We start from the raw sequence: 17,922 nt of genomic DNA on the forward strand, positions 1-17,922 counted from the left end.
AAAGTTCTAGGAAATACAGAGTTGAGGGGGCAAAACCAGCTATTAAAGCCAAGGGTGGACTTACTTATCCCATAGAAAGACATGGCATACCTGAACATCTTTTATTGAATAAATAATTGCATCAACATTCATTGTCCCCCCAAATTTCATCACATTTATCTAAATATACTGTTTAAAAGGAAGATCAAACCTTGATTAAGTCCACATGTGTTAAAAAGTATATAAAAAAAAAAAAATAAAAAAAAAAAAAAAAGAACACACATTTCAGGTACTTATTTTATCACATGACTGTATCTTTAGTAACCTTTACCATGATTTGAGAAACTAGAAAGATTTTAAACTGGATAGCAATGACACGTTTAACCAAATATATATTCAGTATGAGTCATATTAAATTGTGCTGGAACATTAGCATAGTACAACATCAATCGAAGTTCTCCTAACTGATGTATTTTAGTAATAATTGTCTAAACCACTGCTCAAAGTACAGGCTGTCAATGTTAACAGTACTTCTCTTACCCAATACCAAACAGACACATCTAGGATAGAATCTTGTTTCTGCTTTCTTTCAAGGATTTTTGGTCACATCAGTCTAGAAAATATTTCAAACTGTTTCAGATAATAAATAAATCACATTTAATATATGTTTTTAATTCTGGGGGAAAAATATATCATACACATACTGAAATATATTTTAATTCTCCCTTAACCATTTAGAACCTCATTTAACAGTTTTTCTCTATCCTTATTAAATCATAATCAGTTCTGCAAAATAATAAACATATTTAAGTGCACATGGTAAAAATGAATTGAAAACATTTTAAATTATGGCCTCATGAAGAATTAAAGGCCTATAATACACTATATTAACATTTACACAATAAAGTACCAAGTACATTGGAAAAAATGTTAAAAGTAACAAAATATTTTAAACATTTCTTTACTTTTAATTTTGGACTTCAAAAAGAAATATACAAACTTTTTGATAGTAATACAAGGTTTGTATAAATCCATTCAACCATCCGTTACATAAATTAAATAACTACCACATCAAAATATGGAGTCCTAGAAGGTGAAGCCCATCCAAGTAGCAACAGTAACAAGGCAGGAACCAATTCTGGACAGGTGGTCAGTCCACATAAATTGTTTTTGTAGATAAGGGTGTTTTAAAAAAAAGAGAAGAGACAGTATTTGAAATCCTAAAGTTCACAAGTGAACTTTTGATTTGCTGGAAATTATATCATATTTGAAACAGAATGACCGAGTACACAACAAAATATGAAAGTACTCGATTCCAAAATTGCATCTGCCAATTGTGATACTCAGGGATTCTGAGGACATTCCAGTCTTTTAACATAATTTTAAATGGTAAATTTATAAAGTCTGGTATGAGTGAGGCTGCAGCTAAAGATTATTCCAAAATAAAAGTATTAAAGTGTCTTAAAAAGCAATGATCCAGTGCTCAACACCATCCAACTCGGTCTCTGGGAATAATCCTCAATTCTGATCCATACTTCAGAAAAACATTTCCTGTAAGGAAATAAGAGAAATGTTACTAAAGGTGGAAATGTACATCATTAAACAGTAATTTATTTCAAAGTTGTTTACATACTATTACAAGTCTCCAGGGAGTGAAAAACAAAACCAAAAATAAATAAATAAATAAATACAAACCACAAACACAACTAGACTGCCAACAAAACATTAACGCCGCACCAATTAATAATTTTCAGGCTCTCATTTACTTTTAATTAAAAGAAAACTGCATCTGCTTTATGCCTGCGTTATATAAGCATCCCATTAAGAGCAACTGTTTTATGCAAATTTCAATATACAAAAATATTTTACTATCTTTTTTCTTTTTACAAACCAAAATTGAAGCTGAACTCTCAGGTATACAAACACTGTATGGGGTGATTTTCAGTGTGCACAGGTAGTGCTAACACCCAATCACCTTTGGAGTTACTGCAAGTTCATCTAACTGCAATCTGAGAATCACAGCCTGTCATTCTCACAAAAGATGCTGCGTTCATGTGCTGAGGTTAGGTCAACTTGTCATGTATGCTTTTCATTAGTCTACTTGATTTTTGGATTCAAAAAAACCATAGAGCTGGGAAATCAAGGTAGTTGTGAAAGGCCATTCTTTTGAACATTTCTTAGCTATAGCACATGAAAGCAATAAAGTGTCAGTAAACGGCCTTATTAAATAGTATTATATGAAAGGAAAATGTCTCATTAGAAATGTTTGGTTTGTTGACTAATTTTGTGAAGAGGCTTAACAGAATTGGTTAAAAGCATTATGGTGTTTTTTTTACAAAAATAGGGGCCATTTCATGGGACCAAGTAAAGCTTAATTTACTTGTAAATTTCAAATTAACAGCATTATGTGTTTGTGTTAAAAAACTAGGCTTACAATGGAGCTTTCATGAATGCATTAGCTTTACAAAGTGAGGGAAATATTTACAATGAGAAAGTAAAAAGAAAAAAAAATACAAACATACATACACACATATACAGTGATCCCCCGCCTATCGCGGAATTTTTTTTTTTTTTATGTTCCAGATCCATTAGCAATAGGTGAAAATCCGCGATATTAGAAATAAAACATTGTTTTTATAGTTTATGCCTTAAAATACCCCTCTCACATGCTTTAAACACATGTAAACTTATTAAAGCACACTTTGTAAACACATATATGTGGATGTCGGGCTAAGGATATGAGTAACATCTCTCTATTATAAAAAAAATCTTGGCAGGGAAATGAGGCTTGATTTTCTCAGAAGACAATTTGACATCCGTGAGAGACATTTTAACGTCACGCAAGACAAGGCAGTGTGACAGAAGGACAGCTGCTGTACAGGCTTTTAAATGATCGGCGCGCAGAGCGACAAGCAGAACAGGCATCTTGGCAGAAATAGCACAAACTCAGTAGCTGATCCGTTCACTTCTGCTTAACGTGCGTTCAGCTCCCCCCGATTCACAACACAAGCAGGAGAGACGTGAAGTGGCAGGAGCGTAGCGTGCCACCGGGGGGGTGGGGAGGGGGTTTGAGCGAAGCGATCGAGACCAGATCATCTCGGAGAGACACTTTGACGACACGCAAGACTAGACACTACAACCTTAGGAAGCAAAACCCATGAGACGGTGACTTTTGTACGCCACGCCCTACTTACAAACAATTTAAAACAAGTTCACTGACATCTAACCTAGCAGTTGTTGGAATGCTTTTGGCAGACAAACTTCAGGTGCTCCCAGCTCTTAAAACAACGACAAGCAGAACATGCAGCTTGCCAGCAGCAGCTGCAGCAAGCCAGCAGATGATCTGAGCACTTCTCCTTAGCGTGCGTTCAGCTCTAACCCCATCCCAGCCCCCCCCCCCCCAATCCTCTTCCTTCAGAACGCTAACGGCAGAGAAGCAAAGTGGCAAAAGGACAGCAGCTATACAGGCTTTTAAGTGATTGATGCAAAGCACGACAAGCACAACACACAGCTGGCCAGCAGCAGCAAGACACCAGCTGACCCGATCGCATCTCTTTAGCGTGCGTTCAGACCCCCCCTTCACAACGCGAGTAGCGTTATAAGTCCCGCAAGAAAGAGATTTAACCACGCCCGGGGCAGGAAATAAAGGACAAATACTGTTTGTATAAAAGTTTTAAAGTAAAAATTAAAATAATGCAGATGTAACAATTCCCATGAAAATAACAATCTCTTTAAATTGTTTATCCAGTAAACTGAACCCGGGGTAGGGCGGGCGACGCACCCTAGTAATAATAATAATAAATCCACGACTTAGCGGGGGCGCGATAGCTGAACCGTGATATTGTGGGGGATCACTGTATATACAAATACACACATTATTTATTTTTTATATATCACACACACACACACAGTGGGGCAAAAAAAGTATTTAGTCAACCACCAATTGTGCAAGTTCTCCCACTTAAAAAGATGAGAGAGGCCTGTAATTTTCATCATAGGTATACCTCAACTATGAGCGACAAAATGAGAAAAAAAATCCAGAAAATCACATTGAGGTATACCTATGATGAAAATTATAGGCCTCTCTCATCTTTTTAAGTGGGAGAACTTGCACAATTGGTGGCTGACTAAATACTTTTTTGCCCCACTGTGTGTATGTATATGTATATATATATATATATATGTATATGTATATGTATATATATATATGTATATATATGTGTATGTATGTATATATATATATATATATATATATATATATGTATATGTATATGTATATATATATATGTATATATATGTGTATGTATATATATATATATATATATTTTCACGGCATTCGAAGTCTGTGTCACAATCTGATTGTATGGGTGGTTACCTACCAGGTAACGCTTGTGGTTGGCCAGCAATCTGCTAACATCCGCCACGGTGCCCTCAGTTTGTGAAGAGCAGATCACTGTTCCCAACATAGTGAATCTTTTAAATGAGGTCCGTGGGACATGTGTTTAATGATTTTGTATCATAATTCAGGATAGGTTTCTCTGTTTTGAATTTCAGCACAGACAAACCGATCTACATTATCAGCAGTTAATCATTTATTTTGCAAAGTAACCAATAAATTATCTATCTATCTATCTAAATGCATGCGAGGCAAACTCCGTTTCCGAAATTCTATCGTGCAAATGTATGCTCTGATTTGACCGAACACTGATTCGAGTTCTTTCAATAAACTAATACTTTCTGATAAAAAAAAAAATCTACTTACGAAAGTCGGAATATCCAGAGCCAAAGTAGCCGGTGGCATTGTTCTCAAGAATCAACGAATTTCTGGCCAATGTGGATTGCAAGTCATTGTAATAAATAAATCTGGCTGACCGATAGTTCGGGATATTGCCATTGCTTCATGATAACTGTTGCAATGCTCTTGGACTGCCTTGATACGATGATAGTAATATTACTGCTTTACCTACTTGGAATTTGTTGGCGCTATTGATATTTGAATTTTGAATGTGATCAATGAGACCTTGCATATATTCCGTTCTAGATTTTGCTTGATTCGATTTAATAAAGAGATGATTAGCTTCGACTTTTAGATACGCATTAATAATGTAATGTTGCGATAGACGTTGAGATGACAAAAGTGTGTTAAATACATTGGGACGTATGGCTAATTTTGACCCAAAATATTGTGTGGGTGTTATTCTTTTAACCAAATTCGTTTGATTCATATTATACGACCATCCTGTTTTGCCATCTGGGAAAAGCAAAGGAAAGATTAAAGGATCAGAATGAGGAGAATTAGTCAGAAACGTTGAATCGTGCTCTGCTTTGGCATAAACACAAATATCAGCTCTGTCTTTGATATCTCAGTCTTTCGAAACTATTATTCCTGACAACTCATCACATATTGGTTTATTATAAATGCAAGTGTAATCTTTCGGATTCATATAGAAATCCAAGAAAACTTCTTTGTCCGTGTTTTGCAGACAAATTTCGTGTAAAGTGCGATACTTTTGGACATATGGTAGGTTTTCAATTCCACTTGGTCTGGGCTGATTATTACTTTCCTTATTTTCAGAATTTGCACTTAGATTATTATTGTTCTTTTTGAATTCTTTTCTCTTCAACTCATTTGGGCATCTTTTCGACGCACTGACCTTTCTTCTTCACTTAGTCGTTGACGAGTCATCTAGAATGTTTAAAATTATTGTCCAGAAAAGGACTACAACAAAGGAAACAGATTGTATGTATAAAAATACTGTCCAGAAAAGCTTCTTTAAAGGATGAAACCGAGGACTTTTCATAAACGACTTAAAATGAGGAAAAAGTTAAAAATGTGTAAGAGCTGAGAGCGCAGGAAGTGAGTCGGACAAAAGCATTCACACGAATGAGAGGTGAGAGGACCGTGGGCCATCAACCGGAAATGGTTGAGTCCAACTTGAAAAAATCTCTTGGCAATAGTCTCGTCTCAAGATTTTCTTTAATAACAGAGAGATAAATTCAATGCATCCATCAATTTAATTTTTTGAACCTGCTTTCCAGCATTAGGTGGTTTAGAATCAAAGCCTGTCCCAAACCAGTGTTGTGCAGGATTTTGGCTGCTTTGTTTCAACAGAGGTACTAAAATGAGAGCATCCTAAGATATATAATTTAGTCAGGAATTAAACAAACGTCACCTCCTTTAACCACCACCTTATCGTGGTGGAGGGGTTTGCGTGTCCCAATGATCCTAGGAGCTCTGTTGTCCGGGACTTTATTACCTTGGTAGGGCCACCCAAGGCAAACTGGTCCTAGGTGAGGGATGAGACAAAGAGCGGTTAAACAAACCTCCTATGATGGAAAACAATTTTGGACGGCGTTTTCCCTTGCCCGGACGCGGGTCACCGGGGCCCCACTCTGGAGCCAGGCCTGCAGGTGGGGCTCGATGGCGAGCGCCTGGTGGCCGGGCCTGCACCCATGGGGCTCGGCCAGGCACAGCCCGAAGCGGCAACGTGGGTCCCCCTTCCCATGGGCTCACCACCTATGGGAGGGGCCAAGGAGGTCGGGTGCAGTGTGAGTTGGGTGGTGGCCGAAGGCGGGGACCTTGGCGGTCCGATCCTCGGCTACAGAAGCTGGCTCTTGGGGAAGGAGCCTGAGCTAGTGCGCGAAGTTGAGAGGTTCCGGCTAGATATAGTCGGGCTCACCTCGACGCACAGCTTGGACTCTGGAACCAATCTCCTTGAGAGGGGCTGGACTCTGTACCACTCTGGAGTTGCCCCCGGTGAGAGGCGCCGAGCGGGTGTGGGTATACTTATTGCCCCCCGACTTGGAGCCTGTACATTGGGGTTTTCCCCGGTGGACGAGAGGGTAGCCTCCCTTCGCCTTCGGGCGGGGGGACGGGTCCTAACTGTTGTTTGTGCGTATGCACCGAACAGCAGTTCGGAGTACCCACCCTTTTTGGAGTCCCTGGAGGGGGTGCTAGAGGGCATACCTTCTGGGGACTCCCTCGTTCTGCTGGGAGACTTCAATGCTCACGTGGGCAATGACAGTGAGACCTGGAAGGGCGTGATTGAGAGGAATGGCCCCCCCCCCCCCCCGATCTGAACCCGAGCTGTGTTTTGTTATTGGACTTCTGTGCTCGTCACGGATTGTCCATAACGAACACCATGTTCAAGCATAGGGGTGTTCATATGTGCACTTGGCACCAGGACACCCTAGGCCTCACTTCGATGATCGACTTTGTGGTCGTGTCGTCGGACTTGCGGCCACATGTCTTGGACACTCGGGTGAAGAGAGGGGCGGAGCTGTCAACTGATCACCACCTGGTGGTGAGTTGGCTTCGATGGTGGGGGAGGATGCCGGTCAGGCGTGGTAGGCCCAAACGTGTTGTGAGGGTCTGCTGGGAACATCTGGCAGAGCCCCCTGTCAGAAGTAGCTTCAACTCCCACCTCCGGCAGAACTTCGACCACATCCCGAGGGAGGTGGGGGACATTGAGTCCGAACGGGCCATGTTCCGTGCCTCTATTGTTGAAGCAGCTGACCGGAGCTGTGGCCGTAAGGTGGTCGGTGCCTGTCGTGGCGGCAATCCCCGAACCCATTGGTGGACACCGGCGGTGAAGGGTGCCGTCAAGCTGAAGAAGGAGTCCTACCGGTCCCTTTTGTCCTGTGGGACCCTGGAGGCAGCTGATAGGTACCGGCAGGCCAAGCGGAATGCGGCTTTGGTGGTTGCTGAGGCAAAAACTCGGGCGTGAGAGGAGTTCGGGGAGGCCATGGAGAACGACTTTCGGATGGCTTCGAGGAGATTCTGGTCCACCATCCGGCATCTCAGGAAGGGGAAGCAGTGCAGTGTCAACACTGTATATGGTGGGGATGGTGCGCTGCTGACCTCGACTCGGGACGTTGTGGGTCGGTGGGGGGAGTACTTCGAAGACCTACTCAATCCCATTAACATGCCTTCCAATGAGGAAGCAGAGCCTGGGGACTCAGAGGTGGGCTCCCTCATCTCTGGGACTGAGGTCACCGAGGTGGTCAAAAAACTCCTTGGTGGCAGGGCCCCGGGGGTGGATGAGATACGCCTGGAGTTCCTCAAGGCTCTGGATGTTGTAGGACTGTCTTGGTTGACATGCCTCTGCAACATCGCATGGACATCAGGGACAGTGCCTCTGGATTGGCAGACCGGGGTGGTGGTCCCCCTCTTTAAGAAGGGGGATCGGAGGGTGTGTTCCAACTACAGAGGGATCACACTCCTCAGCCTCCCTGGAAAAGTCTATTCAGGGGTCCTGAAGAGGAGGGTCCGTCGGATAGTCGAGCCTCGGATTCAGGAGGAACAGTGTGGTTTTCGTCCTGGTCGCGGAACAGTGGACCAGCTCTACACCCTTAGCAGGGTCCTGGAGGGTACATGGGAGTTTGCCCAACCAGTCTACATGTGTTTTGTGGACTTGGAAAAAGCATTCGACCGTGTCCCTCGGGGAATCCTGTGGGGGGTACTCCGAGAGTATGGGATACCGGCCCCCTTGATAAGGGCTGTTCGGTCCCTGTACGATCGTTGCCAGAGCTTGGTCCGCATTGCCGGCAGTAAGTCGAACCCGTTTCCAGTGAGAGTTGGACTCCGCCAGGGCTACCCTTTGTCACCGATTCTGTTCATAACTTTTATGGACAGAATTTCTAGGCATGTTAAAACCATAATTAATAGAACTGCCATCATTCAGAAAATATATAACAAATGTAATATAATTATATACAGTGCAGACACCCAAACATGCACACATAAGGTGATCAGGAACATTTTGAGTCTGACTTTAGAAACACCAGTAAAACAGAAGTTTAATTTTTCATTATATTACAAAGTTAAATGTCATACAGAGGACCAGGTGGTAGTCACAGAGGGGCCTGGTCTGGAGAACAGTGTGGGTAGGATATCTCTTTGAACTTCCCAGGGTTCCTTTGCAACACTTACTGAATACTTACAGTGCAAGTAGGGTAAACTGCCATGATGCACAAAGTGAGTAGCTAACAGTTTTCCTCTACTGCTTTGCCCTGTCTGAATTCCACAAATGCCAAAGCCAACAGACATTATTTTCCTAGCTTGAACCTTTGATTATGTTAAGTGGTGAAGAATCACTATGCTTCCCTTGTTTCAACTGTTGCTTGTACAAAATGTCACAGTAACGTATTAAACTTTTATGGCGAGTAATGATATACATTTTTTTTATTCTAACAGTCTGAAATAATTTGCTCGAGAATGTCTTTGAACATTGGAAGACAGTGATGTTTCAAGTCAAGCATTCTGGTACATACTTACTAGGTGGGAATGAATTTGTAAAGGTTTTCGGTTTCCTACCTTTAAAATATGAATTATAGAATTAACATTTTATTTTGGGATTCTAGAGATGTGTTATTTATATATTTAAATTCACAGAAACTAATCATTGGCCATGAACAATATCAGTAAATCAGAATAGCCCTTTTAGGTTTAGTCTCAAAACCTTTTAGTCACTCTTATAAATATCATAAATTGGTCCCTGTGACAGTTACAATGCTTGAAGAATGTTACTGCTTTATACCTACATCAAAAACTATGCAATTCCATTATAACCTAGTGCCTATTTTTTCTTATCACCAAATGAAACTATTTACACCTTAATTAAAAGTATCCAATACACTCTAAAAAGGACAAATGGACAGATGAAAAAACATTTTCTCTTTGCCAGAAAATTCTAATTTCAGGGTCACTGAAATTTGGATTCTGTCTTGGTACAAGGCAGGAACCAACCTTGAGCAGGGTGTTCATCCATCATAGAGCACACCCCTACATGCATTTAATACTTGGCCAGTTTAGAGATGTCAACCCACTTAAGAGGCACCTTATGGATATGGGCAAACAAAAACCAGAATATCTGGCGAAAGCCTCCACAGAAACACCATCTTGGCAGTCATTTGATGGCAATATGCTGGCTTTTTGAAGACATTAGGTGGTTGCCTAAATATACTCTAACATTCACAATTAATTGGAAAAAAAGAATCAATGGAAAAAGTTATTTAAAAGAATAGTAGTCCAAGGTTTTTAATTTTAATGGAGGGGAACAAACGGAAATAGAAGAGAGGAAGGTTTAACATTTCAATGGCCAAAATTTGAACAGAAGAGTGGGTATTTGTGTCAGAGCACCTTGATAAGACATGGCTAATACTAATTTGGAATAGAAGGATAAGTTACATTTTAATGTTTTTAATAGAGAAGGAAATCCACAACAAATACATTGAAAGAATCAATTCAGCTCTTCTCAATTTCAGGGTCTAGTTATGGTGGAAAACAACACGATTATAACAACTGCTGTAAACATCAGACAGGCAACAATTATTGTCAGTAAAAAAAACAAAACAAAGGTGCATCCTAGATGTCTCTATTTTTTCATTTTAAATATTTACTTTTGATTGTACTATTTCTTTAATTGCACACATTTTATCGGCACATCTAACATTTCTTTAAAGACCGAATACATTTTTGGAAACTACTTCTTTGGACGAGGTGCAGCCTCAATTTAATTCAAAGACTGCGTGGGTGTTACATGACTGTCACTTGCATACGAATATTATCTGCATAAATGTGCCACTTTCTTCATTCAGCCCACGTTATAAATTCTTCCCCAACCAAATTAATTTATTCATTAAGGGTTTGCCATGTCACATCAGAGCACACAAATCGAGATATCTAATCCTCTCTTGTTTGTTATAAGAACAGATGAATTTTAAAATAAGATATTAGCACTATTATACTACAAATAGATTATTCTTACAAAGTATGTGCTCAACATTATGATTGCAAGGATTGAGTTTTTTTCCCTTTTTTGGGAAAACAAACCAAAAAAAAAAACTTTAGATCTGGAAAACTGTATTATTGTGAGTACTATGACAAAATACACAAGTAAGAGAGGAGGTGCAGTGCAAGTATTTTGGGACAGGAAAAAAAAAAATAATGAAACAGACATATAAAATAATTTAGGACTATTGCTGAATTGGTGTGCTTAAAGCATATCAAGGGACAATAGAGATACAGAATTTGACTGATGTATTACAATGCATAAGAAACAACACCCTACTAAATAGTGCCTATGTAAACATTTCAGAAAAAAACTACACAGTGGATTCATAGTATCCAGCCCACTTCACTTTCTGCACAAATTTAATGTGTTGTACAGTCATGGCCGAAATTATCGGCACCCCTGGAATTTTCCCAGAAAATGCACCATTTCTCCCAGAAAATTACTGCAATTATAAATGTTTTTGTATATACGTGTATTTCCTTTATGTGCATTGGAACAACACAAACAGAAAAAAAGCCAAATCTGACATCATGTCACACAGAACCCCAAAAATGGGCCGGACAACATTATCGGCACCCTTTCAAAATTGTGAATAAATCATTTATTTCAAGCACATGATGCTCATTTGAACTCACCTGTGGCAAGAAACAGGTGCTGGCAATATAGCAATCACACCTGAAGCCAGTTAAAATGGAGAAAAGTTGACTCAACCTTTCTGTCTGGAGAACAGAAAGAGCAGAGAATTGTCAGAGGACTTGAGAACAAAAATTGTGGAAAAATATCAACAATCTCAAGGCTACAAGTCCATCTCCAGAGATCTTCATGTTCCTTTGTCCACTGTGCGCAACATGATCAAGAAGTTCACAACACATGGCACTGTAGCTAATCTCCCTGGACGTGGACAGAAGAGAAAAATTGATAAAAGACGGCAACGAAGGATAGTCCGAATGGTGGATTAACAACCCCAATCAACTTCAAAACATATTCAAGCTGTTCTGCAGATTCAGGGTGCAACAAGCGTCAGCTCGAACTATCCATCGACATCTGAACGAAATGAAACACTATGGCAGGAGAGCATGGAGGACCCCACTGCTGACACAGAAACATAAAGCCAGACTGGAGCTTGCCAAAATGTACTTGAGGAAGCCAAAGTCCTTCTGGGCGAACGTCTTGTGGACAGAGGAGACCAAGTTAGAGCTTTTTGGTAAAGCTCATCATTCTACTGTTTACAGAAAACGGAATGAAGCCTACGAAGAAAAGAACACAGTACATACAGTCAAACATAGTGGAGGTTCTAAGATGTTTTGGGGATGTTTTGCTGCCTCTGGCACTGGATGCCTCGACTGTGTGCAAGGCATCATGAAATCTGAAGACTACCAAAAGATATTGGGGCGCACTGTAGGGCCCAGTGTCAGAAAGCTGGGTCTGCGTCATAGGTCATGGGTGTTCCAGCAGGACAATGACCCTAAACATACCTCTAAAACCACCCAGAAATGGTTGAAGACAAAGCGCTGGAGAGTTCTGAAGTGGCCAGCAATGAGTCCGGATCTAAATCCGATTGAACACTTATGGAGAGATCTCAAAATTGCTCTTGTGAGAAGACGCCCTTCAAATCTGAGAGACCTTGAGCAGTTTGCAAAAGAAGAGTGGTCAGAAATTCCAGTTGAGAGGTGTAACAAGCTTGTTGATGCTTATAGGAAGTGCTTGATTTCAGTTATTTTTTCCAAAGGGTGTGCAACCAAATATTAAGTTGAGGGTGCCAATAATTTTGTCCACCCCGGTTTTTGAGTTTTGTGTGAAATGATGTCAGATTTGGTTTTTTCTCTGGTTTTTGTGTTGTTCCAATGCACATAAAGGAAATAAACATGTTTATACCAAATCATCTGTAATTGCAACAATTTTCTGGGAGAAATGGTGCATTTTCTGGGAAAATTCCAGGGGTGCCGATAATTTCGGCCATGACTGTACATTTAACTTTAAATAGACACATTTGTCATTTTTGACCCATTTTGGGATGTTTTCAGAAACATTTGCAAAAATATTCAAATTCAAAACCTGAAATTTCTCATTTATACATCATAAATATTCCTGTATATATAAGGTCAGACAATTCACATTGAATATCGGGTCCAAAACCAAGTCATAAAGTCCAAGGAACTCTCTGTAGACATCTGGAATCAAATTAAGGTGAGGCATAGATCAGGTTAAGGATATAAAACTGTGTATAAAGCTTTGAACTACCAGAACTCTTCCTATATAACCGGGTAAGAAGTGCCTTGGTTAAGGAGGTGACTAAGAACCCAATAGTCACTCCAAAAGAGCTTCAAACGTCATCTGCTGAGATGGGATAATCTCTCAGAAGAATGACCATCTCAGCAGCACTATGTTAAATAGGTGTTAATTATAGAATGGCTAGACAGAAGCCACTTTTGAGTAAAAGGCATATGGCAGCCTGCCAAATGGCCTTTAAAGGACATTATAAATGGGTGCAGAAGAATACTTCAGTTTTAATAACAATATCCATGTTTTTAAAATCCATACTATACCAAAAACTGTTCTATCATTACATCAGCAAACCCACTGCCAGCTATACACAATAAAGTCAAAAAATGTTCATTATAAATTATACACTGTATTGTTTATGTTGAGAGATTTCAAATGCCAAAAGATGTAATTTTAGTGCTGGGCTTGCCTATTTAAACTTAGAGTTACAAGATACTATAATACGTGAAATTCTTTTTATCTGAAACTATGCAGGAAAGAATGAGAATTTGAACTGCATTAATATTATAAAGTTATTTAATAAAATAAAAAATATGCTGCAAACAGGACTCATTTGCCATCTACCAGTGCCTGTGAAATTTAAAATACATAAATAAGTTGACCTCAAACCAAGATCGGTGCCAGAAAAAAAAGCATGATAAATAGATCGATCAATCGATCGATACTTTATTAATCCCAAGGGGAAATTCACATTAAAAAAACCCATACTATTTTCAGTTCACAACAATAAGCAACTTATTTCCACAATCAGAACATCATTTGTTCACAAAGCAGTGCAAGAGGATTGCAAAGTAACAAGACAAACAAATCAAACGCACTTAACGTTTGTGAAGAAAATTATTAGCACTAAACCGGAAGGAAACATGAAATAAACTAGTTTTTGCTTTTCATTTATCTTAAAATTACAAATGAACTCAGAACTGGTATTGATATTAACCTGTATTGAATTAATTTTTTACTGGCACAAGCAGTATCGAAAACTTTCCTGTAATGCATTTTGAGTTGCCTGCTTTAGCTGAATTTTTGGGTGAAACCTATTTGCACATATTATGATACTGAAGAGATTGCTGCGTTATGGTTGTAAAACACTAACAACAAATATATCATCACATCCTCACACAATCATAGACAACATGGAAGAAAACCATTTCAGTTTTGCTTACATAGGTGATTTAAGATGCTAAATAATTGTAAAAAATACCTTTTATAAATTGGATATTTTAAAATCTATTTCAACATTTAAATGATTTGAAATAAAAATTGGAACATTCAGTTTCTCATTAAGTAGTCAGATGTAAAAAAAAAAAAAATTCCAAATTGCAATGAAAATACCCAACAGGGCTTCTAACAGATTCATTTTAATATCTTTGATATAATGATGGCTTGTCAATACTGGAAGAAAAAGGTTCCATTAGCCTTATAAAGCCATACAAAAAGATCCATTATCTGTGGTAAAGGGTAGTGGTCAACAGAATGACATTTACGAGGAATGCAAAAAGCTCATTACATTCATCATGAAGTAAAGGTGCTTTCTTTCAACCACAGAAGTAAACGACTGCAAAAGATGGAGCTGTAGACCCAGAGGGAAATCATCATCAATTAGATTAGACAAACGTAATTTAAAAACAACAAAAGGAACATTTTAAAAGGTATAATGACAGATAAGTATATTCTGTAATTATGATCACAAAGGAAGTATGACCAAGGCACTTAAAGGAAAAAAGATAAAAGTGAGATAAAATGAAGAAAAAAAAATGTACCTGCTGTTTGAGCTGGATTTATTCCAATTCCATCTGTAATAGTAGTAGTAGTAATGTTAATAATTTCTACCAAATTAGTAGGCTACTAAATATTACATCATAATATGCAAAAATTTCACCCATTCATTTTCTGAACCCACATTTGCCATCATAGGATTATCAAGAACTGGAGCCCATCCTTCCAAAATCAAAAGCAAGGCTGTACAGTTATCCATTTCCATATAAGGCCAATTAGAGCTCAGCCTTCAAACTAACTTGTACATATTTGCCATGTGAAAGGACCATCCAAATACCTAAAGCACACCACAGCAGACAGAAGAGCATACAAACTGCACAAAGACAGTGCCTATGTTCAGAAACTATGACATATAATTAGAAAGATATATAATGTATTATTAGTAGTAGAATTTAATATATTTGATGTCCATGCAGTTACTACATTTAAAGACAGCTCCACAAGTAAAATCTTAAAAGCTTACCATTTGTTATTATAGCACTTGTTGCTGCTGGAACCTTAAACTAAAAAAAAGTGGGGTGGGGAAACAAAATAAAAACAAAACAAAATTATTCCACATTTTCCCAACATAAAAAAATTAAGTAGGCTTTATATTAGCATTTTTTGGAAAAGATGATTTGCTCTTCCAATGTCAAAGAAACCATCCGCAAACTTTGACCATTTACTTCAGTAAAGATGTGGGCAATACAGGAAAAACAACGTCTACACATAAAGAGTCCATTACGTTTACACTGTACATTTTAATAGAGGGCCAAGTTTAATTTTTAGCCTGTTCACTAAGGAGCTGATTGCTTTGGGTAAATTTGACTGCGGCTATCAATATGTTGGGGGCACCTTCCAGGTTTGATTCCTGCCCTGGAACCTATTCGGCACACATAGACTCTGCATATTTTTCAGTGGCATAGCATGTACACGTACATTTGTATCTTAGTTACATGTTTTTTACATTCCCAACATATTTTGCAGAAGTATACTTAGGCATTAATGAATTATCAACCAAACCATACACATAGAAATCATATCCTTGCAGACTGGGTATCGATATATAATCGATTCAGATGTAATTTAGGAGAAAAAAAATAATTGAGCGCTTTTAATCGTATACCTTTAATACAAGGGACACTGATCTTCACAGAGCTCTGAATTTTTCATTACATTAGCATCTCTGGGCTCAAACCGGGAAACTCTCTGGATTAACACTCCATTATAGACCATATGTATGCACATGTTCACACTAGCACATTTAATTGTTGCTAAAAAAATATATCAATTTTTCAAAATAATCAAATAATCTCCCACCATTTATACAGCAATGCTTCACATGTGCTTATAAGAGAGCAGCAAGAGGTATCACGCAACTAATGGATCACCAATTCTGGCTTCAAATACTGATCTCTACCTATATGAAGTTTGTACATTCTCACTGTGCACTTTGCTGAGCACATTTTAGGAATGTTGTGTTTTTTGGCTCTGGACTTTCTGCTACATGTATTTACTCCCATTTTATTTGACTCAGAAGGATGGAAAAAAAATGTAATTGTAGTGCCATGATACAAGCAACCAATGTATTTGTGTAATAATAATAATAATAACAATAATACATTTTATTTCAAAGAACCTTTCTAAACACCCAAGGATACCGTACAAACAATAAAAATCATAAAACCAACAGTAAGCAAACATGCATGTATTGTATTATACTCTATTGTAGGCATGGAGCTGGACAGTTTGACATCCGTGTCAGAGCGACGGGCGCTGAGCAGGTTCCTGTCAATCATGGAGAATCCACTGCATCCACTAAACAGTATCTCCAGACAGAAGTGCAGCTTCAGCGAGAGACTGCGGTCACTGTTCTGCTCCACTGACAGACTGAGGAGATCGTTCCTCCCCCACACTATTCGACTCTTCAATTCCACTCTGGGGTAAACGTTAACATTATACAAAGTTATACCTGCATTTTTATCACTCTTTAATGTATTGTTTTTTATCAGTATGCTGCTGCTGCTGGATTATGTGAATTTCCCCTTGGGATTAATAAAGTATATCCATCTATGTAAACATACACATATATATATATATCTATGGAACTGAAAATGAACAAAGCAAATAAGAATACAGCCTAAGGTTATGTAGTGTAAGCTAATCTAAATACTGTAGGTAAGTCTTAAAATGGAATTTGAAAAGGGGTAGGGAATCAGTATCCCGCATGTTTTGTGATAGTGAGTTTCATAGATAAGGAGCAGTATGACTAAATGCTCTAGAACCCATGGTGATCAGGTGTGCTGGGGCAGGGGTGATGAGGAGACCAGATAAGGAGGACCTAAAAGTGAAGTTGGGGGTATAAACATGTATGAGGTCAGACAGGTATAATGGAGCAAGGTTATGAAATGCTTTGAAGATTAAGTAAAAGGATTTTAAAATCAATGCAAAATTTTACCGGCAGCCAATGAAGCTGCTTAAGAGATCTGTTAATGTGTTGAATGGAAGAGGTGAGAGTTATAATACAGGCAGCAGAGTTTTGAACAAGCAGGAGTTTATGGAGAGACCAAAGAAATGAGAATTACAATAATCAATGCGGGAAGTGACAACACATGAGTAAGGATAGTGGTGCTATTTAGTGTGAGGGAGGGTCACAGGCATGCAATACTACAGAGATGAAAAAAAGATGACCATGTAACATTATCAATATGGAATTCAAAACACAGAGTACTATCAAACCCAAGGCATAGTACAACCCAAACTCTTAACCTGAGGTACCATCAATGTTAAGTGAAAAACTATTAGATTCTGATAAAGCAGGCTTGGAGCCAATGAGGAGAACCTCAGTCTTATAGCTATTAAGATTTGAGGAAACTGGAAGAAAACCAATCATTGAGGCAGAAAGGAGGAAGGACAGAGTTGGGCTTTGTAGATACTGTATATAGAGCTGAATATCATCTGCATAACAATGAAAATTTATTCCAAATTTCTTAAAAATGCCACCTAAAGAGAGTAGATATATTAAAAACAGTAATGGACAAGCACCAATCCCTGGAGAACACAATTAGTGACTGAGAGGGATCGTGATTGAGAGTTTTTTTAGCTGAAC

General features: G+C 38.7%; 1 protein-coding gene across 1 annotated transcript in view; it reads right to left on the bottom strand.

Annotated features, from left to right (window-relative positions):
- Positions 1-262: 262 nt before the first annotated feature.
- ufm1 (ubiquitin-fold modifier 1) overlaps positions 263-17,922 on the bottom strand; it is a 28,745-nt gene continuing 11,085 nt past the window's right edge. Inside the window, exons 4-6 of the mRNA XM_028799271.2 lie at positions 15,298-15,337; positions 14,819-14,851; positions 263-1,530 (exon numbers count right to left, since the gene is read on the bottom strand). Coding sequence (XP_028655104.1) covers positions 1,463-1,530; positions 14,819-14,851; positions 15,298-15,337 — 141 coding nt within the window. The 3' untranslated portion in view covers positions 263-1,462. The remainder of the gene's footprint in view (positions 1,531-14,818; positions 14,852-15,297; positions 15,338-17,922) is intronic.

This window comes from Erpetoichthys calabaricus, chromosome 4 (genome assembly GCF_900747795.2).
Source record: "Erpetoichthys calabaricus chromosome 4, fErpCal1.3, whole genome shotgun sequence".
In the NCBI taxonomy this organism is placed as follows: Eukaryota; Metazoa; Chordata; class Cladistia; order Polypteriformes; family Polypteridae; genus Erpetoichthys; species Erpetoichthys calabaricus.